This window comes from Macrobrachium nipponense, chromosome 28 (genome assembly GCF_015104395.2).
Source record: "Macrobrachium nipponense isolate FS-2020 chromosome 28, ASM1510439v2, whole genome shotgun sequence".
NCBI classification, from domain to species: Eukaryota; Metazoa; Arthropoda; class Malacostraca; order Decapoda; family Palaemonidae; genus Macrobrachium; species Macrobrachium nipponense.
In genome coordinates this window covers 18,431,277-18,453,776 of record NC_087217.1, presented here as the reverse complement: position 1 = coordinate 18,453,776, position 22,500 = coordinate 18,431,277, and the positions used below count along the sequence as shown (strand labels likewise).

General features: G+C 34.8%; 1 protein-coding gene across 1 annotated transcript in view; it reads right to left on the bottom strand.

Annotated features, from left to right (window-relative positions):
* The window catches only part of LOC135201917 (synapsin-like), a 272,048-nt gene that overhangs the window by 69,640 nt on the left and 179,908 nt on the right, over positions 1-22,500 (bottom strand). Inside the window, 2 exon segments of the mRNA XM_064231214.1 lie at positions 8,006-8,155; positions 19,288-19,403. Of these exon segments, the coding sequence (XP_064087284.1) occupies positions 8,006-8,155; positions 19,288-19,403 (266 nt within the window).

Below are 22,500 nucleotides of genomic sequence, written 5' to 3'. Positions count from 1 at the left end.
GATCACGTTGACAATCCACTGTTTGTTTGTTTGTATGGAGTTTTTACGTTGCATGGAACCAGTGGTTATTCAGCAACGGAACCAACGGCTTTACGTGACTTCCGAACCACGTCGAGAGTGAACTTCTATCACCAGAAATACACAATCCATTGTAATCTACATTTCACTTTTAGCTATGTGCCTTAGAAGTTTACAAATAGCTATTCGACCAGGCAGAGAATCGATAGTGACCAGCACACCTTTCTAGCCTTTTAATAATAGGCGTTTGCGAAAGGCTTTTGCCAACATAACATCAATAACAAAGCAAGAGCAAAAGACCGAACACTTCAATTACCTTTCAAGTCTTATTCCTCATCGCTTACAACCGTTTGACAAACAGCCGTCCTCGGTATAAGCACTTGTGCTATGTCAGGAAAGCGCATTAGTCCCAGATTAATGGGAATCGATGGGAATGCCATATCAACCCATTCCCATTCACGCTTGTATACTTTGACCCTTTCGGGATATAACCTTCAGTGATATACGACGACTGTGAGGATACGTAGGTACAGTGTTCCTTTGTCATCGTCAAGCAAAAAGAGGCACTTCTTTTTTTATGCGGGTATCTTTGGTTTGGTATGGATTGTTATTATTGCGTTGGTGCTTCGCTGTCTCATAGAAAGCCATAAATGAATAACAGAGCCACACACACACACACACACACACACACACACACACACACACACACACACACATATATATATATGTATATATATATATATAGTATATATATATATATATATATATATATATATATGTATGTGTGTGTGATATATATATATATATATGATATATATATATATATATAATATATATATACTATATATATTATATATATATAATATATATATATATATATATATATATATATATATATATATATATATATATATATATATATAGATAATATCATCAAGAATAAACGCTCCCTTTTAAAGTGATCCTGGTTAGGCCATTCGTTTTCTATCACTTTTGTTTTCTTACTGGAACCACGAATCATCACAACGATAAAAAGATCAAAAAGTAAAAAAAATAAGCCGAAGTCTCTTCGGTCCAATCGAGTTTTCTGTACAACTTATAATGCTCTATAAAACCATCAACTAGGACCGGCAGCTCTTCAGTTGCTCACCAGATGCGGTAGAGTCAGGGCTGCGTCCCTTGCCTCCGGAAATCGCTGCCAGATACACGATCCATGGTTAACTTTCGCCTAACATAAAATAAAAAGTACTGAGGGTAGAGGGTTGCAATTTGGTATGTTTGATGATTGGAGGGTGGATGATCAAAATACCGATTTGCTGCCCTCTAACCTTAGCAGTGATTTAGATTTAAGGGCGGACACAATAAAGTGCAGACGGATGGACGGACAAAGCTGGCACAATAGATTTACAGATACCTGAGAACTGAGAGAGGTGCAACTTTTACGTGTGATTGACAGTAGCGCTATTTCATCATGATTGCTATTGATGGCTTTTGTTCAACTTCCAGGAAAGCATGGATTAGTGATCGATTTTGGCCGGGAGCTCTGCATGAGGTGTCATGCTTCCTGAGCGTCGAATTGTGGTCGATGCTTTCAAACGTCACAATACTACCTTGTATGTGCATTTCAGAATTATGAAACGATTTCATAAATATTTTGTAACCTTACCTACTCCAGTATCGGCGTTACAGTGGTTATAATGTTATAAATTGTTTGTCTTTCTGAAGGATAACCATATTTCTTTCTATAAATACTGCTTTTGCAAATATATTCAGACGCCGCACCCGTCAAGCTTGATAGTATGATAAACGTACAAATATAATCTTATTGAATCAAAATTTTTATTTTTCTGAATAAAAGATTTTTATTTTTCTGAATAAAAATGTCTATTTTTCTGAATACAAAATTTTATTTTTCTGAATAAAAATTCGTTCAATAAATATTTTTGTAACCCTGTATCTCATTATTTTGGCGTTGCGATAGCCATAATACAGTTTTATAGCAGTTTTTCAATAATAAATTACACTTTATAAATAATTGACAGCCCTGTCATAAATTATTGGCGTTTCTGAGTGACAACACTAATCTTATGAATATTTTCCCATCTTGTACCCTTCTACCTCAATATTACAATGAACTTCATTTTCGCTTACTCAGGGAGTAAGCCTACAAACTTTGTTGATGTTCTTGTTAGAGGTTAGGAAAGGTGTATGGCAGAGCCTAAAAAGGTCTGAAAAAGGTGTTTCGCGTTGATTTAAAGATACAGGAATTTAATGATAGGAATTTTATGATTTCTTTATCAGAATGAAAATATAGAAAATAAATACTGTCCATGTTAAACAGTACGGAATAATTATTTCTAATAAAATGTAGCGTATTCAATTTAATTTTTATTGGTGAAACAAGGCTATGTTTGACCGTAGATTTTAGCACATTTTAATTGATGTTAAAAGTTAGGAATATAATATTTACACTTATGCCTTAGGAGTCGGATCACGCCTTGTTTTGAATAATAAAGTTGTTTAATAAACATGTTTGCAACCATTTACTATTTTAATTTGGCGTTGCAATGGCCATAAAGCCTTTTTATAATATTTTCTGATTAATAACAATGGGTTTATGAATTTTGCAGCTTTGCTTTGTTTTCTTCTTAATCAAGAATCCATACAAACATCTGACATAATGGAATTGCTCATTTGGAATATCTCACTAAAATCCCATATGTTGAAACATGAGTTTCGGAACGCAACGACATTAGGGTTAGTATATATTACAACACTGTTTAGGTAAACAGTTCAACTTTGTGCACTAAACTTAAAATAATATCATATCTGTTGTTATTGGTAAACCAACCAACTAGGAAACTTACCCAGAGATGAAATAACTTCATATATATATATATATATATATATATATATATATATATATATATATATATATATATATGAAGATCGTCATATATATGTAAGATCGTCATTCTAAAAAAATCAGAAATGAAACCATGGGCAGAAAATGCATAAAAGAACAGAATTACTTTGAAAACCAGAGCCAATCTCTGGAAAGAAGGAGAAAAATATAATCAAATCCTCTTCAATCTTTTTCCCTATTCACGCTGCCAAGGAATCTGTTTATATGGAAATGAGAGAGAGAGAGAGAGAGAGAGAGAGAGAGATTCCATTCTTGAATACAGGAAATCAGAAATATTTGACAAAAAGAAGTCAAACCTTAACAGAAACACCCCATATAAAAGAGAGAGAGAGAGAGAGAGAGAGAGAGAGAGAGAGAGAGAGCAAAATCCATGAATATCTCTATAGCCAATTTTTGCAAGCAATGACTTCGCTGATAGCTTCTGTTTGTTGCAACATTCAACAATTTTCCGTTGCATTTTGGGAAGACTGCTTGTATGTTATCTGTGTGGGAGCAACAGAATGAATTTTTAATCAGAATACCTCAAGAACGGATGGACGTATTTTCATAAACGCGGATGAAAGCATTGTTTGCATGGTCTATAATCAAAGTCTGGTGTACATAGATGATGCTTTGATGATTTGTTGCCAGGGAAACCATCTCGTTTTCCATTGTCCCAGCCTATCACAAACCGGATGCTGGTCCTGCAGATTTAATCATTTTACTTGAATATGAAGTACTGCTATCAACACACACGGAGGAACTGCTTTCGGTGTACAATTATATGTGATCAAATCTGCTGGCAATGGAGGGTGTAACCTCTGTTGTATGTGCTCTGGAACTTGATTTCTGTTCCGGTTTTCCGCAGACCTGTACAACAGCTCTTACTTTAAGAGGAAGATCTATTGCTCCTCTTAAATTAAACATTACTATCTTACCCTTTATCCTCACTTTCGGGGCTGTCTCAGATAAGGGAATGAATTGCCATACCATCGGACAATAATGCAAAAATGAGTTATTGTGAAATGTATTTGGTATTCGTTAAAACCAATGATAAGCCTAGGCTTCCACTGCTGTGTTATTATAAGGTCTGTACCAAAACCTTTCGCATATAAAGCAACTGGTATCATCTTCTGTACCTGAATATGAAATAGATTTCAATCGAACACGTACTACTCTGTCAGCAGATTACACGGCATGACTCTTCGTATTTCCCCGCTCTGCCAACGTGGAATCAGAGGAATTTGTTTCTGGTGATTATAAATTAATTTCTCGAGATCATGTGGTTCGGATCTCACAATAAGCTGTAGGTTCCGTTGTTAGGTAACCAATTGGTTCCTAGCCACGTGAAAATATTCTAATCCTTCGTGCCAGCCCTAGGAGAGCTATTAATCAGCTCGGTGATCTGGTTGAACTAAGATATACTTTTGACTCTTCATCTTGTTTTTGTGGTACGGACCATTGATCGCCATGTTCGCTGTCAGGGGCTTACTCTCGCTCGTAACGTTACTTTTCTTATTTGCTTATGTTTTCTTTTACTTGGGTTCTCAGGTGCAGCTGTGATCAATTTCTACTCACTCAAGTCTGTTGCAAGAAAAGGTCATACATTTCCATATTTTCAAAACTCTTTGTTACCTAGTTTTCAGAATACACTTTTGGTGTGTTCATTAACTCAGTACAATTTTGTTTTCTCCTTGCTAACTTACTTATATTAAATAAAAATTATTTTTGATTTTCAAAATCTAATATATTCGTGAATGTGCACTGTACGATTTCGCAATGAATACTTATAAATTGTTGCTTCTAAATATCCAATTGCTTTTTTTGTGATAGGCCTATTAGTTCTTGCCGCACTTATTCATCTTTCCTACGAGCAGCTTCAGGGAGTAATTTGACAGCGGAGCCTCGTTGTGATTGGCTGAACTTCCGCTGACCTGACGGGCTGTCAGACTTCCGTCAGGGTGGCTCAAGTTCACTGACCTCAGGAATAGGTGAATTCTCCGCTCACATGCATGTTTTTGTGTGTATACGCATGTATAGAACGTTATGTACGCTTATTCCGTAAATACACACACACACACACACACATAAGGACCTAATGTGTGAAAGTTAGATTCTCCTATATTGATAGTTAAGGTGTCTTTATTTAATTATTTACTGTTTAATGATTGTAGTGACAAGCGTATCCAGAATGTGTGAGGAGATCGAGAAGCTACCACGCCATTATGCCAACTACAATTACTAACACAAACACACACACACACACACACACACTCACATATAATGTATGTGCACGTTTGTGCAAACATAGATGCTCCTACACCTATTGAGGACGTGTATGCAAATGCATATATTCATACACAACTTCCATATTTGCATATATTCATACGTTGCACATTTGCACGTGAACAAAACTAAATTTAGAGAGAGAGAGAGAGAGAGAGAGAGAGAGAGAGAGAATTCCTCCTTCACACAGCCTTGATTGCTATCCATTGTCAGAAAAACTCACTTTGATGGCCTTATGGATTGTGATATCATGAAAAGAAAGCTTTCATCAACACCATAGCTTTATATCAACGCATGAAACGGAGGACATTCAAGCACAATACTCAGAATAAAACTGCCTCAGCTTTTCAAAGACCCAAAGGGAACATGTGCGAGAGAGAGAGAGAGAGAGAGAGAGAGAGAGAGAGAGAGAGAGAGAGAGAGAGAGCCTATATTTACTTTACTGTTGGTAAATATTTACATTTCAATACTTAATAAGAGAGAGAGAGAGAGAGAGAGAGAGAGAGAGAGAGAGAGAGAGAGAGAGAAATTTACTTTACTGTTGATAAAACCTATTTAAATTTCGTTTCTTCCTAATGAGAGAGAGATAGAGAGAGAGAGAGAGAGAGAGAGAGAGAGAGAGAGAGAGAATTTATATTTACTTTACTGCTGGTGAAACCTATTTAAATTTCGTTTCTTCTTCTTCTTAAGAAGAAGAAGAAGAAGAAGAAGAGAGAGAGAGAGAGAGAGAGAGAGAGAGAGAGAGAGAGAGAGAGGAAAAGCGCTGCACTAAGGGTGGATACAATCGATTGCAGGCAAAAAAAGTGCAGACACTCGGTTCAACCAAGTCCTCCTTTCTCTCTCTCTCTCTCTCTCTCTCTCTCTCTCTCTCTCTCTCCCTCTCTCTATTTGTCCAATTGACGGCCTGATGCGGCATCACTTGTGGACGATGCTTTCGGTGAATTGGGCTCTAAGCCATACGAGGATTTGAGTGTTGGTTCTGCATTACTTATTCGGCACACTCCTGACGAACCGGTAACTGAACAATGCAGTAGTTTGACACGTTCGTGCTGGTTTTTTTTTTTTTTTTTTTTTTTTTTTTTTACGATCTTTTCAAGGAAATGACAATTGCAAGGGTTTTAAATGTTCGTGCTTGCGTTTTTTTTTTTTTTGGCAAGCTTTTCAACGAAGCGGTAATTGAATAACGTTATTTTTAAAAAAAGTTTTCCAGCGGAGTGGTAACTGAAAAATGCGTTATTTTTTTCTAGAGTTTTTCACCGAACTGGTAACTGAACAATACGTCATTTTATTTCTTACAGGTTTTTCAACGAAGTAATGACTGAACAATACGTAAATTTTTTACAAGTTTTTCAACGAAGTGGCGACTGAACAATGCGTTATTTTTTAACAATCTTTTCAACGAACTGGTATGAAAAAATGTAGGGGTTCGACAATTTCGTGCTTGCGTTAATATTTCCTACAAGCTTTTCAACGCAATGGTAACTAAACATTACAAGAGTTTGATACATTTGTGTGTGTGCTTGTTACTTCTTTTACACAAGATTTTAAATGGTAATTGAGCATTACAAAGTAATTGACCCATTCGGGCTGGTTATTTTTTTTCAAGCTTATCAACGAAGTAGTAACTGAGCAATGTAGGGTTTGATGCGTTCGTGCTTGCGATATTGAATAACAATAAAGTCGTTTAACACATTCATTTGTGCATTTTTTTCACACTATTTACCCAAAAGAAATAAAGAATAGATGGGACTGACACGTTCCCTTGTGAGTTACTTTTTTTTTTTTTTACAGAACTGAAAAAAATTACAATTTTTTTTTTTTTTTTTTTTTTTTTTTTTTTTTTTTTTGCAGAATTTCAACGATACAGTTTTGGCCCGGTTGTTTGGAAGTAGTTCTTTTATTTTCATTTGATTTTTTTTACAAGTTTTTCATCGAAACGCCAACACCAATACAAGGATCTGACATTTACGGACTTTCTTTCTTTCCTACAAGCATTCCACGAAACATAACAAAACGACTAAAAGGATTTGATCGTCCGCTATTTCAGCAAGATTTGAAAAAGATCAAGTTTCCGAAAAATGCAGGAGAGACTGGTATGTTTGCGCATGCGTCCATTTCACCCCCAAAAGTGATTCCTTTGAGGTTTCAGGTTGCGTGGCTGATAATATTGAGCCTCTGGAACTCCCTTTTGATTCCATGAATATAGTTTTGACATTCGAGAGACGGATGGCAACAATATTTTTGCAATATTTTTGGCTCTCGGACAGGCTACAGTTATCGCGTCGTGACCTTCCGTTTTTTGCTCATATGGATCTTGATGCTTTGAGCGTGTACATTCAACAACCAATTAGTCACATAAACATACATACTAATATATATATATATATATATATATATATATATATATATATAATATAAATTATATATACGTACATATATATATATATATATATATATATATATATATATATATAATATATATATATATATATATATATATATATATATATATATATATATATATATATACATACATATATAGAATATTTATGCTTACGTACATAACGAAATGAAACGATTCACTTAAATGATATGGTTACATATCATCTTGGAATGTAGAAAACATTTACGGCACCAAATAGTAAACACACAATATAAATAAAATGAATAACACAGAAATTATATAAGGAAACCAACAAATCCCAAATTCCCAAACCCAAGCAAACAGAATCTCCCAATTCCTCAAAAGACACACACACAATCTAAAACGCAAATGAAAGGAAGGCAGGTCCTTACCTGACGACCTTGGCACCATTTCTGAAGACGACCATGGAGACGTTGACTCCCCCGTCGGAGGATGCCGTGACGCTGATCTCCCTGAACTCGGCCTGCTCCACTCTGATGTCCCAGTCGCCGTGGATCCTCTTCCCTCTGAAGTACTTCGACCTGAGGGCGCGTCAGGGAAGGAGGTGAGTTAATCTCATAAATTAGTAGTAATACAAAAATAAATAATAATAACTTGGGAAAACTCCTCTATCTCGAGAGTATGTACCTTTAAATATAACATATACATAACTGTAGATTTGCCTCTCCGTTATTATATTATTATTATTATTATTATTATTATTATTATTATTATTGTTGTTGTTGTTGTTGTTGTTGTTGTTGTTTTAATTCTAAGAGGTCACATTAATAAAAATGTTAAAAGTTCGCGTATACTTTATAAACACTATATAAAAGCTTTCCGAACCCTTCCACGAAAGCTTTTATAAAGTGTTTGAAAAATTATACAAGAACTTTTAACATTTTTATTGTTGATGGTCCCTAAGAACAAGAACAAGAACAACAAGAACAACAACCAACAACAATAATATAATAAAATAATAATAATAATAATAATAATAATAATAATAATAATAATAATAATATAAGTAATAATAATAATAATAATAATAATAATAATAATAATAATAATAATAATAATAATAATAATAATAATAATAATCAGCATCAGTCGCACGAAAGCTTTTATAAAGTGTTTGAAAATTATACAAGAACTTTTAACATTTTTATGTTGTGGATCCCTAAGAACAAGAACAAGAACAACAAGAACAACAACAACAACAATAAAATAATAATAATAATAATAATAATAATAATAATAATAATAATAATAATAATAATAATAATAATAATAATAATAATAATAATAATAATAATAATAATAATAATAATAATAATCAGCATCATCATAAATGTGTTCTTTTGCATGAAATACACCAGAGTAAATTTTTACAAATATAGGTTTAAAATAAAAAAAAATAATAATAATTCAAGCGAAAATGCAATGCGTTACTACCCTCATAGTATTCTTCTTACATGTTAATTTAATACATTTTTATTTATTCACCTACTCATTAATTTATTTTTTCTTTTCTCAGTAAGTGGGATCTGGCCTTTCTGTATTTCCTTATAATCACTCTTGCTTCTCCCTGAAAAACACCATATTCTTTGGAAGCCTGAATTTCAAGTCAATGGCTCCTGTAGTTTTGTTCCATATGAATAGGTTTCATCTACAGGGTAATAATAATAATAATAATAATAATAATAATAATAATAATAATAATAATAATAATAATAATAATAATAATAACACATATGGGTGCAACAATTGGAAGCATACGCTAAATCCCTCCAAATTCCGAATATCATAGTATCATTTGATATTTTATGGTTTTTCACAATTTTGTTACTTGATGCTCTTGTTCCAAATACTTAATATGGTCACCACTACTTTGAGAGAGAGAGAGAGAGAGAGAGAGAGAGAGAGAGAGAGAGTCTGGACTGACAGCCTAACATCGGTTAGTTGCAGCCGATTGATTATATATTTGCCGTGGCTACAAATTAAATGAAATTAAAAATTAATGTTTAACCACTCTATATACGATGTCAGACTGGAAGGGGACGCAATGGTCATATAACTCAAGGGTTAATTACAGCAGGAGGAAAAAGGAATATCTGATATTTCCCTTTGTACTTTCGTTACCTCTATGCCCACGGTTAAATAGACTTCATTACCCGAGTTATTTACCCAGAATCCCTTTCACGGGTACTCGAGCTAGATCTGACAATAATTTTTTTTTTTTTTTTGGGTAAGGTGGGTGAAAGAAGAGTGAGGGCAGTAAGCTAGCTACCATAGTAGGGAATAGTTTTCGAAAGTTAAGTATTAGCAAGAGTAATGTCAAGTGTGGTTTATCCACGATTTTATTCTGGTAAGGGTATAATTTTCTTACTATGGCCTTAATATTAACATATTACAATAATGATTTTATATTATATTAACAGGGTGAATTTTACTCATTACATATTTTAAACTTTATTTCTTAATAGTATTATTCTACTTAACAAAAGTTTATCATATGAAAAAGTTTGTTATACGATTTGTTCAAATACCTTAAAGAAAGGATGTCTGTCATGGGGTTTGATTTCAGGAAATGGCTGTTTGGCTGAGGTCGATTAAGCCGGCCTTATGCCAGCACGGTTCTTTGCACAATAGTATATGGTTTGGCGTGCGTAAGAGACCTGGCGATGACCTCAGGAATTGGCTAATCAACCGGAACGATTTCGAAATAAAATACTTCAAATTTATATCTTTTGGCGTCATTAAAAACACAATTTCCACTGCACAATCAACATTTTTGAACGCACACAAAAATATATATATATATATATATATATATATATATATATATATATATATATATATATATATATCTATATATACATATATATAAATATATAAATAATATATATATATATATATATAGTTATATAGGTTTTGGTTTATACTTAATCACCAAAAAAAAACAAAAATCAAAGTCAATACGAACGACGTGCGGCAAAACATTAGCGAGCGACTTCCGGAAGCTTCTCTGGGAAAAGAGCCAAAAATAGTCGTTTCATAGATATCGTACATCAACTTGAAGGGACGCGCCGGGATTATACGTTTACGCTAGAAATAAAACACAACAGCTTTCAGAATGAGGAGTGGCTTCAGGCTGGCGTTGGACTGAGCTCACACACACACACACACAGGGAGAAAGAGAGAGAGAGAGAGAGAGAGAGAGAGAGAGAGAGAGAGAGAGGCTCGCGCTGGACTGGTAGTACCGAGAAAGAGAGAGAGAGAGAGAGAGAGAGAGAGAGAGAGAGAGAGAGAGAGAGAGAGAGAGATAAAATGTTTTATGTATGAAGAAGAGAAAAGGGCAGAAAATGTAAGGGATGTTTTATGCATTTGTTCATGTCTATAGTAGTATAAGAAGAAAAAAAAACACCTATCTTTGGATTTAAATAAGCAAAAGAAGGAAAAAACATTTTATTTTATCTTTTTCTATGAGAAATAAAAGAAAAAAAAATAGACGGAGAAGGGGAGAGGTACTCAATGAATATGCGCATTTATATAACCCGAAAAAGCGCGAGGAAAAATTACTTCCTATGGCTTACCTGGAGAGAGAGAGAGAGAGAGAGAGAGAGAGAGAGAGAGAGAGAGAGAGAGAGAGAGAGAGAGAATAAGCCCATCAGATGCAGGCGGGCAGACGCTAAGAAGGACCTCTTTGCATAGCGGGCGATGGCATTGATTATCATATCGTATTCACGAATAATTCTTTTGTCTTCCGTCCTAGACTTGAGCATTACAGAGGGATTCTGTATAATGGGAAAAAAGAATGGTTACGTGGTTGACGAATCTTTAATGTGACTTATAATGTCTGCTTTTTCTCACTCTAAAATTTCAAAAAAACAACCAAAAGAGTAAGCAACTTATGACCTCATGCCCGATTCAATGGGCTTTGGCTTACGACCTCAGTCCAAACACCAACAGATCTTAGGAAGCTGGAGAGAGAGAGAGAGAGAGAGCATCGATGGAGTTCAGTGTTGTTTTTCTGAGTTTTCCTCTCTTTTGTCCGGTGAGTATCATTACCTATTTCATTGTGTTGTTGACCTTACGGCTTTTTATTTAACGCTAATTTCATTCCTTCCTCTTTTCTTCCTGTTTATAGGTTATTCTGTACCTGGCTCCTATATGACTTTCGTGATTTCGTAACGTCTGAACGCATATAGCACACGTACTTGAGAATCCGAAAGTACTAGTTCCAAGTCCTTTCTACCGTGGATTTAAGGATATGTATATATATATATATATATATATATATATATATATATATATATATAGATATATATATATAATGTATGTATTGTATGTATGTATGTATGGATGTATGTATGTATGTTTGTGTGTATAAAACCACGTAAGATCAATAGAGAACACAAGAGGAAATTCAATAAACCAAAACTGATATACACCTCTGTGCTACAGTGAAATTCATAAATTCATGAGCAAGAGGTGGGCGAATTGAGGTATTCCATTCAATTATCCTCGCTTTCCTGATTGGCAAGTCAATCAATGTAACGCTGTAAGGAGCAGCGAAAGAAATTTTACTCACATATGGAAATATGGAAATAGCAACGGTTCACAAATTAAAGCAAAATCGGCGTAACAATCGCATGAATTGTTTTTCTAGTCGAAATTTGGTTAAACTTTTGCTTGTTATTATTATTATTATTATTAAAAATGGTTGCTGCTCAGCCACTATAATCTTGTAGAGAGTCTTCTCTATTTTCCTGATGACAGCTTTCTCTCTGTCATCTAAGCAACAGAGAGAAAGCTGTCATCTGAAAAATAAAGAAGACTCTCTACAAGATTAATAGTGCTGAAGCAGCATCCAATTTTAACAAAACTTGCCTACGAGAGGGTCTCATTCCGAAATATTATTATTATTATTATTATTATTATTATTATTATTATTATTATTATTATTATTATTATTATTATTATTATTATTATAATGAAGCAAACGCTCATAGGAGCTGACACAAGAGAAAACCAATGAAGAAAATGAATAAAATTGTGCTAAGCAAACAGCAAAAAATTATCATTAATTGACGAATGAGTTTGTAGAGAAGAGAATGCCCTTAAAAATAAAATAAAAAAAGCAACCAAGAAAATGAGTAAAACTGCCTTAAGAAAAAAGCATAAGAATAATTATTAAAAACAATAAAAGTTAACATAAGACTACAATACTGTATTCTATTATATCATCAACTATGGACTGCAGTCATTCTATAAGAAATATGGACAGTAAGTTCCTGTATCACTATTATGGCGACATTTATACTTCCACTGCACGAGAGAGAGAGAGAGAGAGAGAGAGAGAGAGAGATAGAGAGGAGAGAGAGAGAGAGAGAGATCTAACGCCAAACTTTCAATGGACTCGACCAGGAAATAATGCAATTATATGGACAGAAATACGTAAGTCATGTTCGGTTAAAATAAATTTATATATTCGATTAAAATAAATTGCAAATACTTTCAAATGGGCTAATATTAATTAGTAAGCTGTTTCAGTTAAAGTTTATCTCTTCAAATTCACCAACTTGCATAAACAAAATCGGCTTACAAACTTTTGGGTAATTAGCAGATTTTTTGTTTGCTAACTAAATATTTATTTATGCAACATGTCAATAAAAACTATTTGCTCACTTTCATACCCAAATCGTGACTTGAGAGAGAGAGAGAGAGAGAGAGAGAGAGAGAGAGAGAGAGAGAGAGAGAATTTCGTAACTAAAAGTCACTGAAAAATATAAACAGTGTGATTTTCAACATCTGATGCAACTGTCACAGGTCAAAGTGGAATTAATAATAATAATAATAATAATAATAATAATAATAATAATAATAATAATAATAAAATTAGTAAATGACAAGAAATATACGTATAGGCCTCACAGTGAATTATTGTTTTTATATACAGAATGTATGAACATGCTTCAATATATATATATATATACATATATATATATATATATATATATATATATATAAATATATATATATATATAAATGTAGAGGGTTTATATTAAACAGAAACTGGAAGCAGAAAGCGTGTGTGCATCCGCGCGACAGACGCTCTCGTGAAGGGGGATGGGTGGGGAAGGGGGACTATTGAAGGTGACCATGTGACTCTTTCTCATAGGGTTTCTCACCTTTAAGCCCTTGCTCAGACCCAGAGAGAGAGAGAGAGAGAGAGAGAGAGAGAGAGAGAGACAGACAGACAGACAGAAAGAGAGAGAGAGAGAGAGGACGCCCTGCTGAAGGCGCCAGACAGAGGGAAGGAAAACGGCGCGAATGTACGTACTCTATTCTGCAGGTGTTAAACCTTTACCTGTATGGTGATAATCATTGTTTTCCCTTGTTTGGGTTAACTTTCTACCATCGAAAAATTTGACGTATTCACTAATACATGTTTTATTCATTTGTTTTATTTACCTTCCTACAAAAAAACACCAAATATTTCACACGGAATATTTTTCTCGTTCTACAAAACATAGCAAAAGATTTTGTACAAAATACTTGGCGATGAGAAATATGAGGTTAAAGAAAAAAAATATATTTAAATCCAGATCTCAAAAATGAATCGACTGATTTCGATGACATTTTGTGACGAGGTGCTTTTTGATATAAGGAAGAGTCGGCCACACTTGTATCTGGATGAAAAATTAGATAAAAATAAAGATTTTTTACTTCTGTACTCATTTACTTTTAGTGTTGGCGAGTTCTAGAACTCTCAAGCCACTCTTAGCCATGTTTTTTTATTATTATTATTATTATTATTATTATTATTATTATTATTATTATTATTATTATTATTATTTATTATTATTATTATTTTTTTTTTTTTTTTTTTTTTTTTTTGCTCTATCACAGTCCTCCAATTCGACTGGGTGGGTGGTATTTATAGTGGGGTTCCGTTCGGGTTGCATCCTGCCTCCTTAGGAGTTCCATCACTCTTCTTACTATGTGTGCCGTTTCTAGGATCACACTTCTGCATGAGTCCTGGAGCTACTTCAGCCTCTAGTTTTTCTAGATTCCTTTTCAGGGAGGGCTTGGGATCGTGCCTAGTGCTCCTATGATTATGGGTACGATTTCCACTGGCATATCCCATATCCTTCTTATTTCTATTTTCAGATCTTGATACTTATCCAATTTTTCCCTCTCTTTCTCTTCAACTCTGGTGTCCCATGGTATTGCGACATCAATGAGTGATACTTTCTCTTGAACCTTGTCAATCAACGTCACGTCTGGTCTGGTTTGCACGTATCACCCTATCCGTTCTGATACCATAGTCCCAGAGGATCTTTGCGTGTCGTTTTCTATCACTCCTTCAGGTTGGTGCTCGTACCACTTATTACTGCAAGGTAGCTGATGTTTCTTGCACAGGCTCCAGTGGAGGGCTTTTGCTACTGAATCATGCCTCTTTTGTACTGGTTCTGTGCAAGTGCCGGGCATTCACTTGCTATGTGGTTTATGGTTTCACTTTCGTATTGCACTTCCTACATATGGGAGAGATGTTATTTCCGTCTATCGTACTTTGCACATATCTGGTTCTGGGTAGGCCTGATCTTGTTGCCGCTGTTATCATTCCTTCAGTTTCCTTCTTTAGCTCTCCCTCTGTAGCCATTGCCATGTGTCATCGCTGGCTAGTCTTTAGTCTGTCTCATGTATTGTCCGTGCATTGGTTTGTTGTGCCAGTCCTCTGTTCTTTCTGCCTTTCTCCTGTCTCTGTATATTTTCTGGGTCTTCGTCTGCTTTTAATTAGTCCTTCTTCCATGCACTCTTTAGCCACTCGTCTTCACTGGTTTTCAGATATTGCCACCAGTGCTCTGTTTTCGATGTTGACGCAGTCCTCTATACCTAGTAGTCCTCTCCCTCCTTCCTTTCGTGTTATGTATAGTCTGTCCGTATTTGCTCTTGGGTGTAGTGCTTTGTGTATTGTCATATGTTTCCTGGTTTTCTGATCTATGCTGCGGAGTTCTGCCTTCGTCCATTCCACTATTCCTGCGCTGTATCTGATTACTGGCACTGCCCATGTGTTTATGGCTTTTATCATATTTCCGGCGTTGAGTTTTGACTTGAGTATCGCCTTGAAGTCTGCATATTCTTTCCTGATCGTGTCCTTCATCTCTTGGTGTTTTATATCTCCTCCTTCCATTATTCCCAGGTATTTGTATCCTGTCTCATCTATGTGTTTGATGTTGCTCCCATCTGGTTAGCTTTATCCCTTCAGTTCTCGTTACTTTGCCTGTTTTTTGTATGTTGACTAAGGCGCATTTTTCTATTCCAAACAAACTCCATCCTGATGTCCCCAGATACAATCCTTACAGTCTGGATTAGGGTATCTATTTCCTTGATGCTCTTACCATACAGCTTGATGTCGTCCATGAACATCAGATGGTTGATTCTGTTGCCCTCTTTTCTTGAGTTGGTACCGGCATCCATCTTCTGCAGTACTTTTGTCATGGGAATCATGGCTACTACGAAGAGTCATTGGGGGACAGTGAGTCGCCCTGGAAGATCCCTCTCCTGATATTAACCTCTGCTAGTCTTATTCCAGAGCTTGTAAGTATTGTATTCCAGTTGCGCATTGTATTTTTGAGGAAGCTGATGGTATTTTTCCTCTGCCCCATATATTTTCAGGCATTCTATTAGCCATGTGTGTGGTATCATGTCGAAGGCTTTCTTATAGTCTATCCATGCCATGCTTAGGTTGGTTTTCCTTCTCCTACTGTTCTTCATTACCATTTTGTCTATCAGGAGCTGGTCTTTGTGCCCCTACACTTCCTTCTGCAGCCTTTCTGTTGGTGGGGGATTATTATTCATTATTATTATTATTATTATTATTATTATTATTATTATTATTATTATTATTACCGAAAGAGTCCAGTCTGGATGGTAGCCTAAGTGGGAACAAATACGAGAAATAAGGAAAAAACTATCTATGAAATTTGGGAAAGATAAAACGCTTTTTTTTTTTACAATAACTGAACGTGGCACTTAACTTAAATCTCATTTTGTTGATCGTTTTCAAACCCCCCTTGTTATTGCAACTGCTAATACTATGGACACACAAAAATAACTAAAAGTTTTCTTAAGCTGAGGTTTCGAACTTACGCAATCTTTTTATTAAGTATCATAATTAAGATTGATTCTTTATATACTACTCCTTTTATCTTATTGGTTACTGATGCCAATACATAATATCTATTTGTTTTGGTTCTTTCATTAATCCTCTTATTTCTAGTCGTCTCCGTCTCTTCTTTCTATTTTTAATTTCTCATTTCAATTCATCTTCCTTTTATATCCCATCCTCTACGTCTTTTCGTCTGTATTTTGTATATTCCATATATATGGCACTGAGCTGAAATAAAGGATATTATTATTATTATTATTATTATTATTATTATTATTATTATTATTATTATATTATTATTATTATTTCCCATCTCTTCGTCACGGCTTTTCTTTTTATTCCTTCTACGTTCCCCCTTTTCCCCCTCTTCTTTTTACGTTTCTCTTAACCTTCTACTTTCCCTCCTTCACCTCTTCTTTACGTTTCTCCTTAACTTCTAACTTCCCTCTTCCCTGTTCCCGTTCACCTTCTTATTCTTCTTATTTTTTATCTTCTCCTTCCCAATGAAAAATGACGTGAAATTGCCTCCTTTCTTAATGCATTCACAGCGGAGACTTAAAAAAAAAGAAGTCCTTATCCTTCTCCTCGAGTGTCAAGATTCTTATCATTAATCAGATTAGGTCTGGAAGCCAAGACCAGACTTGTGGGGAGGAGGGGGTTGGGGGAGAGTGAAGGAAGGAAAGGGCAAGGGAAATGGGGGGGAAAGGGGGGGGGAGGATGGGCAGCGGGGCGGGAGCAGAGGAATGCCAAAATGAAGGAACCTGGATTTTTCAGAAAGGGGCTACGTGAGGTTCTGCCCGTGCCGCTAGGATGTCTGTCTCTGTCTCTGTCGCCTGCTTTCCACACACACACACACACACACACACACACACACACACACATATATATATATATATATATATATATATATATATAACTAAATGCCACTCTTCTATTCTTTACTTCTTACTTTATTGACCAACATCCCCTTTCCTTTTCCCCCTTATTTCCTACCTTAGAAAAATTCATTGCCAAAAAAAACATATATAAATAAATAAAAAAAATAGTAATAGAGCCCATCAATCAAATGACGTCTAAAAATATCAGAACAATGAGTCATCAAGAGAGTAAAATTCGGAGTATTGGGGGCGACTTTCACGGTTGTCTGAACTTGACTGGGGTCTTTGGTAAGATCACCTTACTACTGATGACGTCAGCAAGACGCCAATGAGACGCGGACTAAAGGATTTCGTTTAATATGTCGGAATAAACAGTTGTTTGATTCAATCTTTATAAATTTATATACGAATGAATTAATCTATTTTTCTCAAAAATATATGCGTTACCTTTTTAGGTGACAAACTGGAAGTTATCTTTTCAGGTGACAAACTGGAAGTTAGCTTTTTAGGTGACAAACTGGAAGTTAGCTTTTCAGGTGACAAACTGGAAGTTAGCTTTTTAGGTGACAAACTGGAAGTTATCTTTTTTTTTTTAGGTGACAAACTGAAAGTATATCTTTTCAGGTGACAAACTGGAATTTACCTTTTTAGGTGAACATACTGTTAAGAATCTTATCTTTTTAGGTGACAAACTGGAAAGTTATCTTTTTAGGTGACACAAAACTGGAAAGTTATCTTTAGGTGACAAACTGGAAGTTATCTTTTTAGGGGGACAAAACTGGAAGTTATCTTTTTAGGTGACAAACCCTGGATGTTATCTTTTTAGGTGACAAACTGGAAGTTGTCTTTTTAGGTGAAAAACAAAAACTGGAATTTATTTTTAGGTGACAAACTGGTAGTTTACATTATTTTAGGTGACAAACTGGAAGTTACCTTTTAGCTGACAAACTGGAAATTTGAACGCTCATTAGCCACTAATGTATGGGATATGATTTCTAAGAGATTTTTTCATCATAGCTTCACTTACTGTCAGTGATACCAAGATTTTTTCATTATAGCTTTATTTGCTCTCAATGGTGTCATCACACTTTAATGAGGGCGTAATCACTTTGCCGAATAAATCACTGTATGTAATAAAACGCAAATTAACGCACGCAAACTTAAGCAGCATTTGTAAGGTCTGTGGCGTGATTTCCTAACTGCATACCACCAGTCAATCCAGCTGGAACTTGGGGCAAGCAATCTCATCCTTATTGACATATATATATAATATATATATATATATATATATATATATATATATATATATATATATATATATTAAAGGAGCGCATAAAAACGCCAAAATATAGAAAGAAAGTACTATATTTCAGAGACTGCCGTCTCTCTCTGAAGAGACAGCAGTCTCGAAATATAGTGCTTTCTATAATTTGGCGTTTTTATGGAATTCTGTTGTAACAAACAGTTTTACCTGTCATATATATATATATATATATATATATATATATATATATATATATCATATATAATATATAATATATAACATTCTTGAGATACCCAAACGGTTCTCACAATTAATGAATAGAAATAAAAAAAATGCCTTCATTTCGTTACTCACCAGTCTGTGTTTTGGTCATCTATAACGAATAGGGTGAAGCATCTGTCCTTGTTGTACGCTGGTCTGGACTGACCCGTGACCTCGCCTCTGACCGCACCCGTTAATGATGAGACACGCTGGAAAAAGGTCATGAAAAATACGTCAATATTTCATAAAACATATGAGAGTATTAGGGTGTTTCGGTAATTCCATGTGGGGTGTTTTTATCTATGCAGTAAGTGTGTTTTTAAAAGAGGATGTGCGCATGTAACTTGCAACAAGAGGGGAGTAAACATCTGTGATTAACAGGGTATTTTCATGCGTGGGTATTTTTACCCATACAAGGAATGTTTTTATAGTGGGGAGGTGGGAACGTGATTGGAAACTAGTCATAATATATGTGATTATTTGAGTTTCGTGAGTTGTCTACTTGTGAAGGTACTGAGTTTCTAAAAGGGATAGGCACTTGCCTTGAAACGAAGACCAGAAAAATGTTTACGTATTATTTTCATAATATATGGGTCCTGCTTCTACAAGACAGGTAGGCTAGTTTCCGTATTTAAAAAGGATTTTACAGAGGATGGAGGGAGGGGGGGAAGGTGGGAGGGAGGGAGGGAAGGGAGGGAGGGAGAGAACTGCGATTGACACAAGTTAACACAGGGTCGTTATAAGATAAGGTGATATTTATTCACTTAGGCTACAGCGAGGCATGCAATGTACAACTGGGTTAACATCAAATGTGCTGTTTTTGCATCTTGCACTGCAACCTGGGTACAGTGTAGGGGTTCAGGAGGACTCTTATCAGGTACGAATTAAAGTGCCAAGTAGCGAATATACAGAAGAGAGCGTCATACCATTAAAATATGAAAACAAATCAATTAAATGTTACAAATCCAATCTTGGGCAACTAGAATTTAGTAGATATTTTTGCGTTTACTAAGGTTCATATCCTCACTAAATTACATCAAATATAAGTTACAAATCCAATCTTAGACAATAGCTGAAATTTAGTCGATATACTAGCGTTCATCAAGGTTCATAATTTCCTTGAATTATTAAAAAATTTCCTTACGTACTGACCTAATCGTTTATCAATTTGTGATGTTCTTTAATCTTTAAGGGAAAAATCTAAATTACAAACACGTCAATTTAAACCCTGTAAATAATTCTTCCCGTACTCCATCAATACGAGAAACCCAGTTAAAGCAAAACTCAGCAAATAGAGTCATTAATTTAGCTCTCCGAAAGTTTTCGGTGACGTCATCGATGGGGGGCTCTTGACGTTCAATGAAGTAGTTTCGAGAGGTCCAGCGAAGTCTGGAAGGAAGCATCTCACGAATTCATAAACAAAAATCTCACCCCCCTCATTAATTAGGAACTGCTATAATCAATAGAAGGACAGAGATGTGGATTTCTCTTTGTCTGTATGTGTATCGGTCTAGTGATATAATATTATTCTAAATAGCAGTTCTGACGTCATCGAATTCATAGTAGTTTGTCAATGGCAGTATCAATTTTTAACAATGAAAATCTCCTGGAAAATACTTAATATCGAAAAACATATATTAGTGGACACAAGCAATGGCAATAGTCATTTATGACAATGAAAACCTGCTAAAAAATACTTAATTTGAAAGAAAATACTTTAGTTGACGCTCGTACTGGCAAAGATGAACGCTACATGAACCAACCCAAGCATAAGCGAGTTTAGACGATAAACATATCAGTGGCCAAAACTACAATATAAGCATATCTATTTAATGGTATAACAGCCTCAAGAATCACTCAGCTTAGGATAAGCAAGTAAAATATTGCAGAGACATGAATCAAAACAAAAGGCAGTTAGACTGCGATGAACTTAAGATTAGCAAAACAACTAGACTAACTTAAATATGAAATGTTTGATTCAATAAAACACACAAAAAAAAAAAACATCTTGAATCGTAAGATGAGAAAACTGCAATCCATAAAAAATCGTAATGTAATATCAGAGTCACAGTTCATATGAGACCGGCAAGGTAGCTCAAAAAAGAGAGCGAGAGAAAAAATACAAGCGAAGTTCTTATAAGATATTTATCAAGAGTCTTGTATATCAGGAGAAAAAGTTAAATGTATATATGTCTCAATACAGAAATACTTACACTGTTGAGATTCTGCGGGCGTGAGAAGAAAGTGAGGAAAGATAAGAGGTAAACGAGAATTAGACCAAATGTGTTTGTTACCGTAAAAGAGAGATTTGGGGGAGAACAATAAACAAATAAAAATGAACGGAAGTCTCACCTTCACAGATCATGCAAGAAGGGGAATGCTATGGAGACATTTGGGGGAGCAACAATCTTCTTCATGGAATTTGGTGTCTGTACACAGTAAGTCTACTCTACAAGGTACACACAAGAGGGTGTGCGTGAATGCAGGTGTATTTTTCCCTCCAAAATTTACCGGAGTGCTGGGGTGTATAGTTATTCATTGAAACTGTCAATCAAATGAGAGAGGGTTATTCATCTGACTAGCAGCTGCTCTACAGTTACGGAGGTGATAGTTTTTTTTTTTTTTTATTCTGTCAACTTCAAGTTTTGGGTATAAAGCTGTTCTGTTTTTTTTCTTTGGCTTTAACCAACTTCAAGTTTAGAGTCACTTGGGTATTCCAAGTTCGAAGTTGTTCTGGAACTATATAGAAAAACACAACTCCCATTTCATTGCCAGATATAACATCTACTTATAAAGTATAAAGTGAACATTGTACGTTGGAATTAATACTATTTTTAACACCTATCGACAGTACAATTTACATTAATATTTCATATGGAAAAAAATTTCGAGAGACGAATCATGGAAAGTAAAATCCTAAAAGAAAAAGAAAATCTGTAGATACTCAGTCAAAAATTGCTGTTTGCACAAAATATCTATTCCACTGGATAACTGTTTTACAAAGAATCGATTACTAATGCATCACTCAAATTAGTCATCATTATTTTAAACCTCCGAATCATAAATGTTAAAATGTTTAGAATTTTAAATATTAGGTTTTGAGGGGTTGGGATTTTCATTATAAAAACCAAAAAAAATAACGTTGACGAGAAATCACTGAATATATTGACATTATACTACGCACTACGAGCTATAAAAAAACTATATATCTGCTTTAATGATTTATTTGTGTACTAATATTCACTGTTTTAATGACGCCATTGATTCTATTTTCAGCTATAATAACAAAAACTGATACTAATGGTT